Source organism: Saccoglossus kowalevskii, chromosome 20 (genome assembly GCF_978046115.1).
Source record: "Saccoglossus kowalevskii chromosome 20, keSacKowa6.1, whole genome shotgun sequence".
Taxonomy (NCBI): Eukaryota; Metazoa; Hemichordata; class Enteropneusta; family Harrimaniidae; genus Saccoglossus; species Saccoglossus kowalevskii.
This window is the reverse complement of record NC_140660.1, coordinates 5266230-5285839: the sequence shown is the minus strand read 5'-3', so window position 1 is coordinate 5285839 and position 19610 is coordinate 5266230. Positions and strand designations below refer to the sequence as shown.

At 35.3% G+C, this 19610-nt stretch overlaps 3 protein-coding genes and 1 non-coding gene across 5 annotated transcripts in view; 2 read left to right on the top strand and 2 right to left on the bottom strand.

Moving 5' to 3' along the window:
• LOC100376800 (cullin-1-like) overlaps nucleotides 1-10915 on the bottom strand; it is a 38429-nt gene extending 27514 nt beyond the window's left edge. The window contains exons 1-5 of the mRNA XM_085494572.1: nucleotides 10591-10915; nucleotides 8448-8689; nucleotides 6773-6938; nucleotides 1308-1475; nucleotides 309-359 (exon numbers count right to left, since the gene is read on the bottom strand). Coding sequence (XP_085350698.1) covers nucleotides 309-359; nucleotides 1308-1475; nucleotides 6773-6938; nucleotides 8448-8602 — 540 coding nt within the window. The 5' untranslated portion in view covers nucleotides 8603-8689; nucleotides 10591-10915. The remainder of the gene's footprint in view (nucleotides 1-308; nucleotides 360-1307; nucleotides 1476-6772; nucleotides 6939-8447; nucleotides 8690-10590) is intronic.
• A 248-nt stretch (nucleotides 10916-11163) lies between these two features.
• On the top strand, nucleotides 11164-11235 carry TRNAQ-UUG (transfer RNA glutamine (anticodon UUG)). Its single transcript has one exon. It is a non-coding gene; the product is annotated as a tRNA-Gln (tRNA).
• Nucleotides 11236-13727: 2492 nt separating this feature from the next.
• Nucleotides 13728-16075, bottom strand: LOC144343811 (26S proteasome complex subunit SEM1-like). Of its 2 annotated transcripts, XM_078006219.2 has the most exons (3): nucleotides 15976-16075; nucleotides 14347-14443; nucleotides 13728-14132 (listed from the first exon to the last, which is right to left on the bottom strand). In XM_078006219.2, the coding sequence occupies exons 1-3, from the start codon at nucleotides 16052-16054 to the stop codon at nucleotides 14093-14095; spliced, it is 216 nt and encodes a 71-aa protein (XP_077862345.1). In that variant the 5' UTR covers nucleotides 16055-16075; the 3' UTR covers nucleotides 13728-14092. The 2 variants fall into 2 exon arrangements, with proteins under 2 accessions (XP_077862345.1, XP_085350324.1); XM_085494198.1 differs by lacking the exon at nucleotides 13728-14132 and having other exon boundaries at nucleotides 14343-14443.
• Nucleotides 16076-16239: 164 nt separating this feature from the next.
• The window catches only part of LOC100369606 (eIF5-mimic protein 2-A-like), a 30048-nt gene continuing 26677 nt past the window's right edge, over nucleotides 16240-19610 (top strand). Inside the window, exon 1 of the mRNA XM_085494551.1 lies at nucleotides 16240-16330. The gene's annotated coding sequence lies outside the window, so the exon portion shown is untranslated. The remainder of the gene's footprint in view (nucleotides 16331-19610) is intronic.

The following is a 19610-nucleotide window of genomic DNA, read 5'->3' as shown; positions in this document are numbered from 1 at the left end:
AAAAATGTTTTCATTCCAACAGGCTAAAGCCATTTATTTTTTATGCATTTTAACAATAGTTAATTTGAGATTGCTTTGGTATATAGTCTGTCAATCATTTTCCTTATTTTGTCTAGTTGTGTACATATTCTTTTTTGAGAGCCATGGTAAAGAATATAATTATACATCTGGCATCGTAATGCCATAGTTACAGCGTGCTGCGATTTTGCACTGGGTATTTTCATTACAAAACAAAATGGCCTCCAGTCGGCCATCTTTAATCAGTTTACAAAACAAAATGGCTACTAGTCAGAACCATTTTTACTCACCTGTTTATTAAGAGGCTTAAAAAGATTATCTCGCCAGGTCACTAGAGCAAGCTGTTGGCAAACAGAAATCATGTCAAAGGAATCTTAATTTATTTACTTATTTTTCATTTTCATACGGACTGCTGAAAGTTTTTCATACGAGTACTCTCTGGAATAAAACATTGATCGATAATCATTATTTCATCAATGGACATGTCTACAGTACTGTGCACTCATTAATTATTTGTTGGTTTTTATTATTTTCGCCGATAAGTAAAATTCGCCAATATGAATCCATGTGAACATGAAAAATATCAATAACTCATTTTCTCGCTAAGTTTGTGAAATTGCTCAAAGCTTCAAAATAGTGAATTAAATGCCAGTGAAACCTTGAAGTTTGAGCCATTTGAAAATGAATGTTATAAGATAGGTAAATAAAAACTATTACAAGATTTAGAGAATTTTCCATGAAATAATGCCTTTACATACATTTCCATGGAAATTGTTTCAAAAATGCCAAATTTCTTAACTCAGTTTTCTCTAAAACACAAAGATATTGTAAAAATAAGGAAAACTAACTGTCCAAAATGTTGCATTTCCTTGGTGAGGTGGGGGTCAACACTGGTTACCAATGAGCTACGTTTCCCATGAGGAAGTTTAAATAATCAATTGCCTCTCAATTAATTTTGAAGAGCAGTGATTCAGATGCTCACAAAACATCAATTGGTTATTATTTTTTCAAAATGTCCTAATTTCATCCAAATATTTCAAAAAACAAAGAGCCTAAGTGTTTATTTCGAAATATGGCATATAATCATAAATTGGAAAAAATATTCTAAAATAATTTTGTGACAAATGAAATATTATGACAACTACAGAGAGTGTAGTATAATAGACCATGGAAATTTTGTGTCAACAAAATTCCAGAGATTCTAACTCGTTTTTTAAGAAATTATCATATGTAACAAAATTGCCACAACTAGGTCACAGTCTATTGCTGCAGTAGCTTTATATACTTACAGAGTAGATTTCATATATGCCTTTTCTTCCTTCGTCACACTCCCTCCGTACCCAGTGACGATTTAAATAGGCGCACACACCGTTTAGAACCTTACTGGAGAACTGATAGTCTTCCCATTGGTTTGTGTAAAAGGTCAACACACTCTCATCCATCAACTCGGTACCATCCTGTCAACAACAACAACAGCTTGGTGTTAATAGTTTTACTATGTTCTTGTAGGGATCGGAGATTGGTTTACATTCATGCGTACATCATTCTCTAAGACTGATTTCCGACACTGGTGGCGTGGTTGAGGGTTCAGAATCAGACCCTGCCACACACGACATTTTATACCTCAATCCAAGGGATTATGCGGTTTTTTTAAAAAGCGCTATATTACTAATAGTTTTGTTTTTGTTTTTATTATAATATTTTACATGGAAATTCAGCATGAGAAATGTATGAATGGGATTACCAAGGTACCGGAAATTCCGTTGAAAAACTAACCAAGTGAATCGCAGAAAACATTATCTATTTTATGCGAGGTCATATCCATCTGGTTGTCTTTCTACACGTACACGTACGTTAGGAATACATAAATGTTCGAATTCATCTTCACCGGTGAGGATTCTGCCTCATTCAGTCAATACTTGGAGAATGTGCTCTACATACACAAAAATGGGCTGTATTTGCAAAGTGCATTACTTATGTGAATTACTTTTATATTAGCTGGTATTAATTTTCGCTTAAAGAAAATTTTGACTGTTTTGTATGAAGTTTATTTTCACTGAATTTTGATGACTGAATGTAAAATATAGTAAAAAAGGTATATTCACTGGATTTTATTTTCATCCCTTCAGTGAAAATAAATTCTGAGTGAAAATAAAGTATTTTACAGTACATTTACTCTCTAAGCCTGCACTCTACACCAAAGAATTGTTATACCTCTTGATTCAAAAGTTCAAGATATACCCTGCATCTTGTTTTCTGATAAGTCAGTGTGAACTTGGAGGCTTATGTACTTATTATATATAATCCCATGACATTTTCTCCTAGGTTGGCGTCAGCAGACACAAATGATTACCGCCAGAGTTTGTATCAAGTTTTGCCTTTGGCTCGTATTGATACAACTTTTCAAAATTCCCAGATATACTCTATATATACACTGAAAGTCTCGACTCTACTCCAAGACATTTTTAAACCTCTTGATTTCAAACTTCAATAAGAACTACCCTGCATCTTGTATTGAGACAAGTAAGTAAAAACCTGGAGGCTGTTCTACTTTTACATAATCCTTTGATATGTTTTCTTAGGTTGACGTCAGTGGACACAAGTGATTATCATCAGAATTTTGTTTCAACTGAAGCCTCAGCTTACTCTGTCAAAACATCCCAGGATTGTATTTTTATCATATTAATTATTATTATAATTATTATTATTAGTAGTAGTAGTAGTATTATTATGCATAATTCCACAGTGCAAGTGTTGAATACAAGAAGAAATTGATGCTATTCTAGCACCACAAGTGTATGACAACTTAGGCCAGACTTTTATTATTCCTTGTTTTGCGAACCCGCCGAATGAACAGGAGCCGAAAATGAAATTTTTTTTTTTATTTCAGCATAATTTCTCGCACCCGCCGACTTGTAAGCGCAAAAAATTACTAAAAAAATATTATTTTTATCTTCATTTTTTCACCAGCCCGCCGCATAACCCCAAGTTGCATTTTCGTGGGAGTATCATGATCAAAGTACCGAAGTCTCGCGCAGATGAGAAACAAGGTTATACATGGAATAAAATGTTATTTCATTTCTTCTCTCTCTGATCAATGATCTCACTTACAATTCTTTGAGAATCACACAAATATAATGGAAAAAAAGAATTAATTTGATATATTTATTTTTTCCGCTCTCCTCAAAAAAATTGCCTTAAAAAAACTTGAGAAACAAGGAATAAAAATAGTCTGGCCTTAGTAGAATAAACATTCAACATATATATATATGTTTAATTGCATGCATAATTCCTTAATCCAAATGTTGAAATCAGAATTAGCTTAAGTAATACTGATTACAAATACTACAAAATACTTCATTTTCGTTTGGAACTAATTTTCGCTATTTTTTCGCTGAAGATAAAATCCAGCAAATGTATCTTTTTTTTTCTGTATTTTACATTTGTCAAAAATTGGTGAAGATAAATTCCACACAAAACACCCAAATAGTCTTTTCAGCGAAAATTAATTTCAAGTAAAATATTTAGTATTTCCTAGTACAGTCAAACCTGTGTTAACGACCACCTGTGCAGAGCGGCCACCTGCTCATAGCGACCATATTAGTACAGTCCCTTCGCAATTTACATGTTAAAGACACTGGATATAGCGACCACTGTCCAACGCGACCAGCGACCACCCTATTGTAGACCTATTCACATTTTAACCTTTGTATAACGACCACCAACATTTCCGTCAGACGGTATCAGCAAAAAAACAATACCTACTTGCGAATCGCTAACAGGAAAGTGGCCATATGTTACGTTCAGATTACCGAGTACACAATCTTTAGGTCTAATAGACAGGGGTGACCATCGCAACTTGGTTTGCAAAAAAGTAAAAACAAAAAGTTGAATATCATCTGAATGTAACGTTTGGAGACTGGAAAATTTTTACAAATTGAAACAGTTTCATTTAAAGTTTGAAATGACAAACTAGCTTGTTTCCGATCGATACTATACTATCGATCCCCAGCCGGCCAGCGGCACTTCTGTGGACTGTCTCGCACATGAAGAGCAAATTCCTCCCGTCTCAAAAACAAAATGAACAAATGAACCAGTTTTATTAAATGAGAGATGTTTTATTTACCTTGTCAACATGAAATATCCAAACAAAATTATAAAACATTCGTTTTTTACGTTTTCATCGCGGGATTGCAAAATCCAACCTATTTTGGCCGCCATGTTGTTTGTTGTTGATCGTTATAAATTATGCTAATGAAGCTAGCGCACGGGCAAAACATATTGTTATTGAGGGGTCATCTCAGGGTTATTCTCAACGAAAGATGTTTTCTACTTTGATCCTCTTTTTTTTTTTTTTTATAAAAGGTAATATCAATAATTCGCAATCGAGAAAATTCGTTTCGTTTGGGCAGTTTTGACACGTCGATGCTTGCAACAAATAACTGTAAAATTGCGTGTGCGATCATCATGTTTCATTTCCAGTTCGTTTGACTTTCTGATTCAACACCAACAGTTGGAGCAATCGTTATGAGTTTGGTAAATTTTGTTTATTACCAATGCTTCTTCATGTTTAATGCTTGTTTGTTTTTTCAAACACGGCAACTTTGCCTGTGCATTTTGTCACAGTGTACAATCGACAATACTATGATGGAGTATGTGTGAGAGACTAGGGAATAAGACTGCATGGCGAGAGTGTGAAAGACCGAGCTGAAACACCAATGCGGCCGATTGTTGACAATCGTTCTTATGCATTAAACACACGAATGAATCAATGGGCAGAATCACTTGGTTCCAGTGAATTTACATGATATAATTTGTAGTAAAAAAGTAAAGATGTGTAATTATCCAGATAAAAATGAGTGACTTTTATTAAAAAAGACCTGTTTATTGTACAATCAGTGTTCTCCCCAGACTTCATGTCAAGCATCACGGCCAATTTGCATAACACTGCATCTAATTTGCATAATTGTTATTTGCATAGTAATCAGTTTTTCCCAACAAATATTGTCAATCTACAATTAATTAAAGACAAGATATTTTTATATCTGATAAATTTTATATCATTTTACTGCATTGTATTTTATGTTTTTGTATCAAGTCAAATAAAGTTTGAAATGGAACATCATAAAAAGGAAAAAAATTGAAAAACTTGTGTCATTGCCAGTCAGTGAATATACTGTTATCCATGGATGTAACTGGTTCATCTTTGTGTATAAGTTTTTAGAGCCCATGTCAATGTTGGTTCATATAAACGTCGGGGAATACATTTTTTGGTTAAATTTATAAAGTCGGCAAGATATCGAAATATGTTGAAATTAATAAATCAATAATTAAAAAAAAATTCTACAATGGCAGTTCGGCGATTTTTCATTGCAATATATATACCTTGTGAGTACAACGCTACGATCACCGTAACATTGTCAGCTGGCAGCATTGCGTTGGACAGGTATTCACCGCTGCTATTGCGATCATCGGTATCTGACTTTTTGGTGTGAAATACACAAATTGTTTATTAAAACGATTCATTGACGATTATCATAAGCATTACATCTAAATTGCCAACGAGATGTTGTTTTTAAACATCGCGGAAAATCATGCATTCTACGCCGCCATCTTTGTTACCTCGGTCAGAACCCCTGGTAACCCAGCATGCACCGGTCACAATGTTGCAACGTGCATTATGTCGCCTTAGGGCGGCGTTTTTCTGTACTAAGGCACCCTATGAATGGGGTATTTCCAGAGGTCAGAGTTTGTTTTTTCTCAACCCGTCTCGTCTGCTGTTGAATTATTCATACTTTTCTTTCCAATGCGACATAATTTCACTTGTTTTTTTTTAATTTTGGGGTAATTAATGTCACCGGTGATTGAGTGATAACAAATCAGAGTGCAGCAAAAATAGGGGTTGATCTTCCCGACGTACGCCGTGACTTGTTTTGTCACATTGTTGCCGTTGCGTGCAATAGGCAAATTATTGCTACTCTAGTTAATTTTTTTTTTGATTTGGAGGCTCTGCACCTTTGAAAGACTTCGCAACATATTGCAGACTTCCGTTTTTATCACTGTCTTTGTATGGCTAACAAAAGCAGGATTACCTAAATCGATCAATACATGTTATTGTTTTAAATATGTGCAAGACGAGACTGACACTTGTAAACAAAAACATAAGCATCACGGGCAAGTGACCAAGCGTCACGGACAAAGGGCAAGCATCACGACCGAGTGTCCAAGCGTCACGGTACCGTGTTGCTTCAGAGGCCTGGGGAGAACACTAACAATGTGTAGGTTTGCTTTTATGTTTTACTTATGATCTCCCTTAAAATTCCCGCCCTAATTAATATTCATGATTGAATGAATAAATTAGGCCACCTCCATATAAAGACCACCTGTCTATAAAGGACAGTTTGGCTCAGTCCACTGACTGTCCTTTATAGACAGGTTTGACTGTATATCAAAGCACGTGTTTTTGATGACCCACTCTGATTCATTTCACATGAACGCCTCGTATAAACCCTATGACGATTATTCCAGAATAATTCTAAAATTCAAGATAATTTTAATAAAATAATGTTTAATAATCAACATTATCACATGAAAAACCTTGAAACCCTTCCACGGTGATCTACGTCACACAGCGTATCTAGACATTGGGGAAAAAACCTGAAATATGGTTGTACAGATGGTGAAACAATGTGACATTACTAATAATAAATTATACAGTCTAATAAAAATATAATAAATGTATAAACCACATTACCTTCAGCAGATTCACAAGATAGTTCTTCAGAAAATCTCTAAGCCTTTTATATAGTTCAAGACCAACAAACTGTGCACCTCCCATGTTTTGGCCCTTCTTAGTTTTCGCTGACGACGACCTTGACTGCTGTGATTGATGTACACTTGTACAGTAGTTGTAAACATGTCTGACAGCGAGGAAACCAGTCAAGGAAACTTACACTTGTTTATCAAATAGATCGTTTTCCATTCACTTCGAGATCCCACGTTATGCATGAAATTGAACGCAAAAACTGGACAAACAAAGGTCATAGTGTCGGAGTGACGACAAACATTGTGTGGGAATCGACAAACGCGAAAGTATTTTGGGGGGTATTTCCATGCTAAATATTGCGTTGTACACATTTGATGATAGGCAATTTTGTAGTCTTGCCTCATGTGTGTATGCGAGACTGATAAAATTATTGTTTGAGGAGTGTGTGATAAGTAAATTTGGGTTTTATGTAAACTTGATGTGCTAATGTCAATTTCGATGAAGTAAGGCTATTTAAAAGCAATATTCCCCTGTCAAAGATCGGCTTTTCATCTTTGAGCTATAAAAAAAAAGAAATTCGAGTTCAAAATCAAATCGTTTTTTTTTTTGCAGCAGACGTTTGGTGCCTGTCTTTCATGCAACTCGCGAGATCTCACAGTTGAATGGAAAATCACCTAATACTAAAGATCAAACTGCAGCACCAGATGCATAAACGAAAAGATGGCAATGTGACGTTTTTGGGACTACTTTATTGCATGCGACAGAACACACACTTTTGTAATGGTGTTATATGTCACCTGAGTGTATTGATATGTAAAAAAGCAGTGCCATTGGTGTAACTGAAAATGGCGGAATAAACAAGAAGTTAAATGTGCAAGCTCTCTGGTTTATTTGATGTTTTGTGTGTTACTGAGTCAACACATCACAGGCAGCATGAATTCAGTATTTCATGCTACACCGTGAAGTATCAGTTAATTGTTTCACCACCAGACTGCTTTATTTTTTCTTCTGAAGGAAAGTGGACTATAAACGAGACTATTTTACAAGTTACCCGTATGAATTTAAGTTTACACTCGCTGTTCGTGACAGTACGTCCTTTCAAGGCAGACAATAAGATGATTAACACCTCTGTTACAATTTAAGTGGTATGTCTAAATATGGACAACAAAGTTTCACAATGATGTCAGGTAATGTCCAAATAAGGACAACAGTCTGCTGCAACAATGTCATAATGGTATGTCTAAATATGGACAACAAAGTTTAACAATGATGTCAGGTAATGTCCAAATAAGGACAACAGTCTGCTGTAACAATGTCATAATGGTATGTCTAAATATGGACAACAAAGTTTAACAATGATGTCAGGTAATGTCCAAATAAGGACAACAGTCTGCTGTAACAATGTCATAATGGTATGTCTAAATATGGACAACAAAGTTTAACAATGATGTCAGGTAATGTCCAACAGTCTGCTATAACAAATGATGTCATGACATTTACAGTTTGTTCAACTATCCTAAAATGAAGCCACTTTGGAAATACATAATGCATGCAAGATATTAACAAATTATCATAGAGAATATAGATACAGTATGTTATAATATTCTGTAATATCATAACACTCAAATACAGATAATAACATGCCATAACAACTGAAGGATACGTATATAGCTCCATGAATCGTGACTTAGCCATACTCTGTCTTGTGTAGACATGCTGTATCCCTGACTTTAGGTCATCCCAGATCTGATCCAAACCTATCTGTTTCAGCCCATGGGGGTTCTGACCACCTCTCCCTGACCCTGATGACCTTGACATGATGACGACAACAAGACAGATACACGTGTCCAAAGCACAGATACAAGTTTGGATGTCAGCTTCTGCGTTTTTTTTTCTTACTCAGTTCTACAAGTAAAAAATGGATAAACCATGATTATTGTTGTTCTACCTGATTAGAGGTGCCCCCTTGCAATTTTTAGTGCCCCCCCCCCCATCCCCACCCCTGTGCTTACGTATTCAAACCTATGTATAGCCACCACACAATGAACATTATTAAAAGTCTCGATAAACAGGTGGTATTTATTATTTAAGTTGGATGATTTTTTTTATGGATCGCCAACACATACATTTGAAAACAGATTTGTATACACATTTCTTTGAGGTAATCAAAATCTAAAAAGCAAATTAAAAATGTTTTATAAACTTAATGCTCAAAACAAAGACAAATCTGAAAAAATATTGTCAGTCATGTAAGATCAGGGGTTTTTATAAATAGGTTGCTTGTATTTCTGGAGACTGCTAAAAAAAAAGTCACTATAGAAAGGAGTCTTTAAACAGAGATGGTCACGAACACGAGTTTGACTGTAGTATAATTATTTAGGGCATAAATTCAGGTTTGTGGCACTTGGAAGTGACATTTTTTTTTGCTTTTTATTACCCAGACAGTCTTGGCTATTGCAGCATTGTGAATAGAGGAACATACTCAAAAAACAATTTCAAAATATAGAAAACGGGTACAAACATTCTCTCTTTCAAATGCTTAGCAAGATTTAGCAAGAATGTACATAAATAATAATAAAAAAACATGGTGGAAAAAGTAATGATGGGATCACCATACTACGGTAAACACTATATTTAACTTTTTACAAAACGATAACAGGTTTAAATTTGGGACTGTTGATGCATTAGCAAAATTCTTTCTGAGTGAATTATTTAATTCTTGTTTTGCAATTACAAGTCAATAGGGTTAATAGAGTACCAGGGTAACATTCCAAAAACTGAAATGAAATTAGAGAAGTAATGTAGTTGTTGTACTTCCCAATTAAAATTTATGATTTCAACAATGCTGAGCATACATTATTTGAAACATGTTTTGTTTTGTTTTTGGCCAGAAACATCACAAATGATTTTCATTGAAATCATACATTTTGCAATTCTGAAACTGGATTTCGATTATTTCTAAAAAAAAATGATTGAAAAATTTGTTTTGAAACAACATATGGGACATGTTCAAAATTTCAGTGTGAATTTGCATTCTAATGCTCATGACATTGACCGAACTTGAGTTTGTGGAGTTTTTCAAACATCAAATCATCAACAACAACAAAATTTATGGAGGAACCAAGAATCAGCAATGATCTAGACAGCATGTGTGTATGAAATTATAAACATGCCAATCATCAACAGATTTGCATGAATTTTTGAGAAGCCATTCTTTTTCCAAAATTTCACAGATTAACAGTAAGTGGGACGTAATTTACTTCCGGCACACTAACAATGAACTTTAACTGTAAACAGTGATCTATCGCTTGATGAAGGACGGACAGGGATGGGGTTTCCCTTCAAGGTGGGAATCCCCGAAACTACAAGTCAATGAATTGGTCACGATTTAGATACATAGGTACTGTGGTGTAATGGTTAGCACTTTCGACTTTAAATCGAGAAATCCGAGTTCAAATCTCGGCAGGACCTCATTTTCACTTGTCACCAATTTTGATAATATCTATTTTTAAACATGGTTCTTGTTTTCTTGAGATCCCGGCAGAACGTGGATGCACTTTTTTTTTGCCTCGCAATCATATTATCGGGACCACACTGAGCTACCCCTGGTTGAATCCGACAAATAAAATCATATATGACGATGAAAATATACTATAAACATGACGAAAAGGGTGAATAACACGTTACCTCACGACGGTGAATCACCTTTTGAATTTGATGACAGCGACAATTCAAACACTACCGACAATATTCTTCGAATTAAACCAATGAAGTGATTTTCAGATATATAAAATAAACTGACCTACCTGTGGGATACCTTGAAGTTTTGTGGAACGGCCCTTTGTTGATATAAAATTCCCAGGTGAACAGATCGCAATAAAATCTTTATCATTTTCTCGGGGACTAACCTTACAAAATGGCGGCTTCCATGGCAGTCAGTTGTAACAAAACTACGATTGACAAAGAAAAACTTAAACGAGATATACTCCGGGATATACAGCCGATATGTTACAACTGAAATCCGGGAAATCCGATGAACAATACAATATTTCTCATGGAAGGTACGAAAACCCAGAAAATTGTCGTTGATTTTTGTTGAATATACGACACTAAAATTCGAAGATCCCGTGCTATGCTTCTCGCGGTTGGCGAGACTTGGTGAAAATCAAACAGCGCCCCCGTGGAGAATGTTTGTAATAGTACCCATTTTAACTCGGTGCCTATTCAGAAACTTGCCAATCGAACATAAATATTGTGGAAGCTTTCTCTAACAGATATACAATCAATGACTCAAAACGAGAACATTTTCAGAAAAACTGTGAATATGTATTTTTGATAGAAGCTTTCATGAATGCTAGAAATGCTCTTGGTTTCACCAAGGTCCCATGGTGTAATGGTTAGCACTCTGGACTTTGAATCCAGCGATCCGAGTTCAAATCTCGGTGGGACCTCCACTTGTTTTTTTTTTAATTCTCACAGACGATTTGTATCTTATTGAGTTTTTATACAGATAATATATACACATATAAAGTGTATTTTTACTTTCTACATTGTTTCCTATGGCAAGAATATATCTTAATATCTCAAAATTTTGTTTAATGACATATGGTGAAAGATAATCATATAGCACATGTTTATGTACATTGAATTGACATTATTCATAATTTATGATGAAATGTGTTTGACTGTGGTATATCGAAATCGGTGCTAAATTTCCAATTTCTGCATTAGTACCGGAGAAAAATCTCAAGAAAAATAAAATAAATTTAAAAATAGTATTTTGACTCGAAATATTGTCACTGCTTTATGCTGTAATATGTGTATGTATAAAAACTGCATGAGTAGCATTCTACCTAAAGAAATGACCAATCAGTGCTCGTTTTAAAACAGGGTACTGTCTGGCCATCTGATTGGTCGGTTTTCATGGGGAGGCACATGATTAGTGTATTCGCAAGCTACTGATTAGACCAGTGTAGGTGCATTATACCGCGGCGTTCTTGGCGTAACCTAGACTGCCCAAGTCATGGCAATTGTTTTATACGATATATCCTTTAGAACGAGTTTGTAGAATCTTCTACGTTGACTCAAAATTACCACATCTGGTTTCTATTTTCAAGCAGCTTTTCATTACAGAAATTATTAATATCATCAAAGAAAGAAATTCATAAAATTTTCCAGTCAATGTCAGCTTACAAATGTTTGCACATTAAATCATGTCGGCAAATCAGACAAGTCGCGTGAGCATCAGTTTATGATACGTCGTGCTCACGTGCCACCAATAATTCAATTTGAAGGACCAAAACTCAAGCTGAAGTCGATCGATACTCCCGCTGTACTGTCTTTGCAGTATCCTCGTAATAATCTTTTCCTCCCAGAAATACATCATAGGAATGCCGAAATCTTAAACCTTCAGAACAGATTCAGCGAACTTCTTTTTATGGGGTCCGGTTAAACTACTGTAGAATACTTTATTTTCGCTTGGAATTTATTTTCGCTATTTTCGCTGAAGGGATGATTCCGTGAAAATAAAATCCAGCGAATATACTTTTTTTCCTATATTTCACATTAATCTCATCAAAAATCAGTGAAAATAAATTCCAAGCAAAACGCCCAAAAAGCCTTTTCAGCGAAAATTAATTCCAGCGAAAATAAAGTATTCCACAGTATAAACAATAGTCCTACTATACTGTCTTTGATTAAACCCTGGTGGCAGCCCTGTTTTTTTTATTATTAGAGGACGCTTAAGCGCGTAATCATTCCATATTTGGAATTTGCGTTTCCTAATATGGTAGAATGAAAATATCCAGTGTAATACCGCAACATTACGGCACGCTGTAACTTATGGCGTTACAGTGACAGATGTATAATAATAATTGTTACCGGGAATATGCTTAGATATTTCTGGCTTCCGGTTATCAGCGAAATCTGTTTAAGGGGAACTGCTCAATCCCATGGATTGCACCAAAGAATCATGGGACACTATTGTTTATGTTGTTTACAATTTTAATCTATCTTTTGTTATCCATTGTTATTTTAATCCAGAAAGTAAATTTGTTGTGAAATTAATCTTAACTGGAAGGTGCCCATTTCGGGTTATAATCATTAAGTTATTGCTACAGGCAGAAAGGATGTATATGTATAATAACAATGTTATCATGAGAATACTGCGAAGTATGTACAAGGGCATTACAGGATGGCATCATTCATGCCTACATTGCAGTATTCCCATAACATGAATAAGTCCACATTCAGGAACTTGTCTTGCATAATTTCAGACTTGCAAGACACCGACATACATTCTTACCGGGTAATAGAAGTCACACCCATTCTTTTTGAACAATCAAGAACCAAAATGTCACCATTTCCATATGTGGAGATGCTCTAACAGAAACTACATCCCCTATTTTAATAAAAGACGGCTTCTAATACAGATTTTACAGTATTCAGTAATTTTTTTGGCAATCAAGTTCAATATAAGCATATTGATTTTAAATAATGTACTAGTATTCCACTTACAGACATTCACTTGTTTAATTTTTGTCAACCAGCTTGTGAATATCAGATAACAAATTTAGCTCACTGGTCAGACCTAGCTTGTGTTCAAACATTGCCTGTGTATAACAATAGCAGTCAGGGTTTTTCCAGAAAAAAATGAGGGGGGCATACACAGGCGAGGGAGCGGAGCATACACAGGCGAGGGAGCGAATTGACCTGGAAACGTCATATCGGAAGGTTTCTGTGCCGTTTTAATGGTGTATCTATCGCCATTGAAATGTTTTTGAAGTAATTTTTAGTGTATTTGGTGTCCAAACCTCTGGCAGTGAACCATCTTTGATGAGTGACCAGTGTGTCAAACTCGGCATAAGATAATATATGCTAATAAGCTAATTTATGTTAATGAGGCATGTGCATGTGCAATTTGCTGTAATAAAAAAGATCAAAACAAGATATATCATGTATTTATTTATAAAATACTTTATAACACAACAAGATTATCTTTTTTAATAGTTAACAATAACAAAAAAAATCAAGTTTTTAACATTTCCCACATTGGGAGTAATGAAATGCATGCTGGGAAAGTGGACAGATCCATTTTGCCAGAAACAGGGGGGGCCCACAAGCTATGCCACGCATCGAATACGAATTTGAATCCTAAAAACAGACTTCACGAAATGACTAACTTCTCAAAATAAAAATAATTGCTGATGGAGAAATAAGAGTTGATGTGTTCCACAGAGTATGAAATGTTTCGATATTTGTCAGCCGATGTTGATGACAAGACAGTGAAGTATGGAGAAGGGTTACACATCATGACTGCATCGGCGTGCCTTGCTTTTCCAACTCTGTCCTGTAAAGACGAAAAAACAAAAAAACATTGAAATCAAAGGCTTGAAAATGATAATACTGATTCTATTAGAAGCGCTTATACATTTCTATAATCAAAATAAGTAATATTTAGTGAACACAACAAATGTGATTTTTGGTTTACAGTCAAATACTTTCTTTTTGCTGAAAAAATTATTCAGTGAGAATAAAATCAGTGAAATCATCCTCTCACTCACCTTAGTTGTTTTGAGAAATCATCTTCTACGTTATCATCATCCCAATTATCTTCCCAGACATTCACATCATCTTGGTCTTCATCTTCTCCACCCCAATCTGTGATAAAACACACTTTTATACTTAAAGGACGGTAGTCATCGTGCAACGCATGCGCCAAATATATGGGTCTCATATAAACAAAGATGGCGACTTTGAAGTACAAACTGAAAAGTTACCAAGCTTTAATTATGTATTTTTCAGGTGATTGGAAGGTATTGAAGAAGTCATTGATGGCAATTAGTGCAAGTCGCGCCCAGGTCAAACCTCATACTTGAGATTTCTATTGGAAGAGCGCAAATTAATGTTAATCAACACAAATGCTGCAAATGCACAGCACAATGACCACTGCCTCCTTTAAGTCATTTGAAATTGGGGATCTAGATACGAGAAAGCTTAAAAGGCAGTGGTCGACTGGCAGTGTTCTGTTCGATATAGAACTCATAGCTAATAGGTGATTTTCTGTACAATTGCGAGATCTCGTGAGATGCATGAAAGACGCGCGTCGAACGTCTGCTGTAAAAATCAAACAATTTGATTTTCAACTCGAATTTCTTTATTTCGTAGCTCACATCGACTGGCCGATCTTCGACAGAAGAATATTGCTTCCGAATACCCTCACTTAATCGAAATTGTCTATCATCAAATGTGGACAGCACATTATTAAGCATGGAAATGTCCCCCAAAATACTTTCGCGTTTGTCGAATCCCACGCGATGTTTGACGCCACTACGACGCTATGACCTTTGTTTGTCCTGTTTTTACGTTCGATTTCACGCATAACGCATGATTCTCGCAGTGAACGGAAAATGGTCTATTAGAGCTATGAATTGCAAATATAAGTTGGTGTTTGTTCATAATTGCAAAACTGGGTCAAGGGGACGAATAGTGGAAATAGATCTTTTAATCACAGAGCCGCGGGACGAATAGTGGAAATAGATTGGTTTTCCGCACAGCAGCAGGGTGAATAGTGGAAATAGATTGGTTATTCGCACCACTGCAGGGCGAATAGTGGAAATAGATTGGTTATTCGAACAGCCCTGTGGCGAATAGTGGAAATAGATCAGTTATTTGCACAGTCGTGGGAAGAATAGTCATTGCCTATTTAAAGTGGTAATATTGATGGTGGGTCCAAACGTTTGGGATTGTACGTCAAAGGGTAAGCGATTTTGTTGTCAATTTTAGGAAACAGCTAGTTTTATACAGTACAAGTGTTGCTGCTAACTAATAATGGTGGGTCCAAATGATGAGAATTTTAAATACCATCAAGTTGTCTAATCGTCAAGGGGTCCAAACGACCTGTAATCATTATGTATTAATAACCTGTTCTGTTTCTTTTTCATTTATATAGTATGCGCTTTTTCCAATAATTTTATTGCAGCTCCTAATTACTTACTAGTGAGCCCCTGTTGTAAAAGGGTAGCAACATATAAATAAATAAATAAATAACCTGTATTCGTGTATTTTTGCATTGTCATAACATGTGACAAACGTATCTCGATAAAGTTAAGACGTACACACAGAGCAAGAACAGCGCATTTAAAGCACCGCCAACTTGTCTTTTCTTGTGTAACAGGCTTATTATCATTTACCTTCTGATGGGAACTCTTCGAATTCGTCGTCTTCTTCGAGAAGACCCAAGTCCATGGCTTTCTTTGCGGGTTCCGCCATTTTGAGTACAGGCTCGTTCGCCGAAATAAATAATCAAGAACTAACAATTATCTTAAGTTTTGTTTTGTTTTCAAAATGTCAAAATTATATTTTAATTGCAGGAATAAATTATTATAAATGATACTAAGAAATGGTTAAATTTGTAAGGTACAAAATGAGTGAATTTTGCTGGAAAATTATTACTACGACCGGGAACGAGGCATATCGTGTGCAAAATCACGTTGTAGACGGCAGTTGTTCATTGGAAACTCCATTTTCACCTTACTCGTTGATAATGTAAGTATTTGTCGATTTGTATCCATGTTTTGTTCAAAATACGGCATGCTTTCATACAATATTCAAAGCATGGTGTGTTTAGTGATGGTCAAAACTTGATATTAAGCATAGTTTGGGTGTATTTCTCGAGTTAAACGTTTTCCAAACCGAGACCTCGTCTCGCGTGGCACAACCTTTCGTCCATCACTTTAACAACCTTGCGGTCTTTTGTCTCTGAAATGAACACCGTCTTCTCGTCGACAATAATGTTAAACTTTTTAATGCATTCGTCGATTTTTTTTTCTAATTGCCCTAATAGTAAGTATTTGCCATGTTTGATTAGTCGAGTTGTCGTCTTTGCGAATTGATGATTTGGTAAGAGATTTCACCCCGACTCAACCGGATCCCTCGTCGGGGTTATTGACCCTCCAATAATAAAAAAAAAAAAGAAACCGGAAAGGATATGCGTTTTTTTTTCGAACATACTTCCCTTTAATTCTTGCTGCCTTTTCGTCATAGGGAATAAAATGTCTATAAATACAGTGCTCGGCGTTGCAATGTCAAGAGCCCTTCTCGGCTGCAAAACCGCATGTTGCGCCTACAGTCAGCTGTTCTGCGGACGGCATGGCAACTTCCCGATAAATAGGAAACTACTAATCGAGACGTTTACTGATTTAAGTTTAAGTATTTGCAGCGCTTCATTTTTGTTATTTGCTTTACTTAAATTTGTAGAAGGTATTAAGAATATCTGATAATATTTCTGCTGGTAACCTGCTGCAAAAACCATATGTCTACCGTTAACTTAGTTTTCCCTTTTCACGAGTTCAACTCAAGGCCCTGGTTTGGAAGTATTCGTTTTGGGAAGAACTGCTATGATGGATAGCATGGTAACCAAAATATGTTTTACAAGTTGACCCCCCCCCTCTGTACAGTGGTTTAGACTTCCTATTAATATTCTGCTGCCATGCTCACTGGGCAACATGAATGCTGATTGGCTGATAAAAATAGCTCACTGAGTATGAATACTGGAAAAGTTTGATTTTCACCTAAAATTCCCATGTTCCTATGAAAATATCAAAAATGGACACCTTTGTAAACGATGAAAACTGACTTTATTTACCTAGTTAGAATGTATGAAATACTACAGTAGTACAATCAGACTCCTTAGTATGCCAGAAATAAATTCAAATAATCAGAAACTGTTCTATATAAGGCCAGACTTTTATTATCCCTTGTTTCGCGAACCCGCCGAATGAACAAGAGCCGAAAATAAAAATAAAATTTTATTTCAGCGTAATTTCTCGCCGACTTATAAGTGCAAAAAATTGCTAAAAAAAAAATGTTTATCTTCATTTTTTTCCGCACGCCGCATAACAAATCCAAGTTGCATTTTCGTGGGAGTATCATGATCAAAGTACCAAAGTCTCGCGAGGATGAGAAACAAGGTTATAGATGGAATAAAATTTTATTGCATTTCTTCTCTTCGATCAATGATCTCACTTACAATTCTTTGAGAATCGCACAAATCTCATGGAAAAAAAGAATTAATTTTATTTATTTTTTTTCGCTCTTCTCAAAAAAATTGCCTCATAAAATCTCGAGAAACAAGGAATAAAAAAAGCCTGGCCTAATATATGAAATGAGAATGCTTGCTTAGCATCATGGTTACAACAGTTTGAAAACAAATCCGCAATCTTGAAAATTACAAGTTTTTGTCAACACCCTTGTTTATAATGATTGTTCACCCAATCAACCACATTGCTGATGCTACTGCAACTGTGTTGAGATCATCAATTTACGACAAGATGCATACAATGGCAATGGCAGGTTATCAGATTTTCTTGATGTTCTTATTTGGCATGTATTTTCAATAATGCAATAAAACGATGACACTGTTTGATTGAATTATGACTAATCTTTACAAAGCACAAACAAGATAGAGGCAAAAAATGTGTCCAAAAAAATGCAACTGTTTAAGAAGACAGTGTTGATGTCGCTCCAATTCATAATTACGCAATAGAGGCATCTCAAGTAGACCTCGTTCATTTTGTGATGACATCTTCAATTCTTTAATTGAAATGTGCATTGCAAACAACGAAACTCTAAGCCAAGAGGCTGCATGTATTATTACCCTCGTATTTCTATGTGCAAGTTTTAGTTGCATCAACAATGGTTACAATCGAGTTCAACCAGATACTATTCACCATGTTGCAGCTGTCGTAGTCATTATGAAACTAATATGAACTTTGTATTGTGGCCATAAAGATTTACCGTATCACTAAGTATTATCTATTCTCATGCATACACTTCTATAATTTATAACACACTCAATACAAAGTTCTTATCTTCATTCATAATACTGTAAAAAGATTAAATATTCACTGGGTTTTAATTTTGCTTATTTCGCTGACTGGAAAATGCGCTAAATTAAAACCCAGTGAATATGTAAAATTTATTATAGAACACATTATCTAATGGTTAAAACTGTGAATTTTAAACCCACTGAATATGCCTGAAATGGTAAATCAGCGAAATTTAAACCCAGTGAAAATTAGTCATTTTACAGTAGGTGATTTTCTGTACAACTGAGAGATTTCGCGAGTTGCGTGAAAGACGCACTAAACGTCTGACCAAAAATCGAATGATTTGATTTCAAACTCAAATTTCTTTATTTCGTAGCTCAAATCAAAAGGCCGATCTTTGACAGGAAAATATTTCTTCATACCCTAACTTAATCGAAAGGGAAAATCATTAGATGTACATAGAACATTATTAGGCATGGAAATAACCACCAAAATACTTTCGCGTTTGTCGAATTCCACGATGATTGTTGACACTTTGACCTTTGTTTGTCCTTTTTTTTATGTTCGATTTCACGCATAACGTGGAATCTCAAAGTGTGCGAAAATTTGGTCTATTCTGATTAATTATTCTACTACAAAATAAAGGCTTAAACTCCACTGAGGCATCAAAACCATTGCCTTGATGTCAATGAATTTACAGTCAAACCTGTGTATAGTGGTCACCCAAGGGACCAGGCTAAAGTGACCACTATATAAAGGTGGCCTTTCTGTAGAGGTTGGATATATTTTACTTTTTTTTCAAAGTGGGCGGGGCATTCTGTGTCAAGAGACAAAAAGTTGTACAATTTAAACTGTTTTATTGACATAAATGTGTTAAGTCTTGGGATAATATATTTACATACACATGTCATTAATGAATGAAGAAATTAATAAAGAATGATAACCAAATAAATAATAGGATCAAAATGAAATATTTGTAAATAAAATACAAATGTATT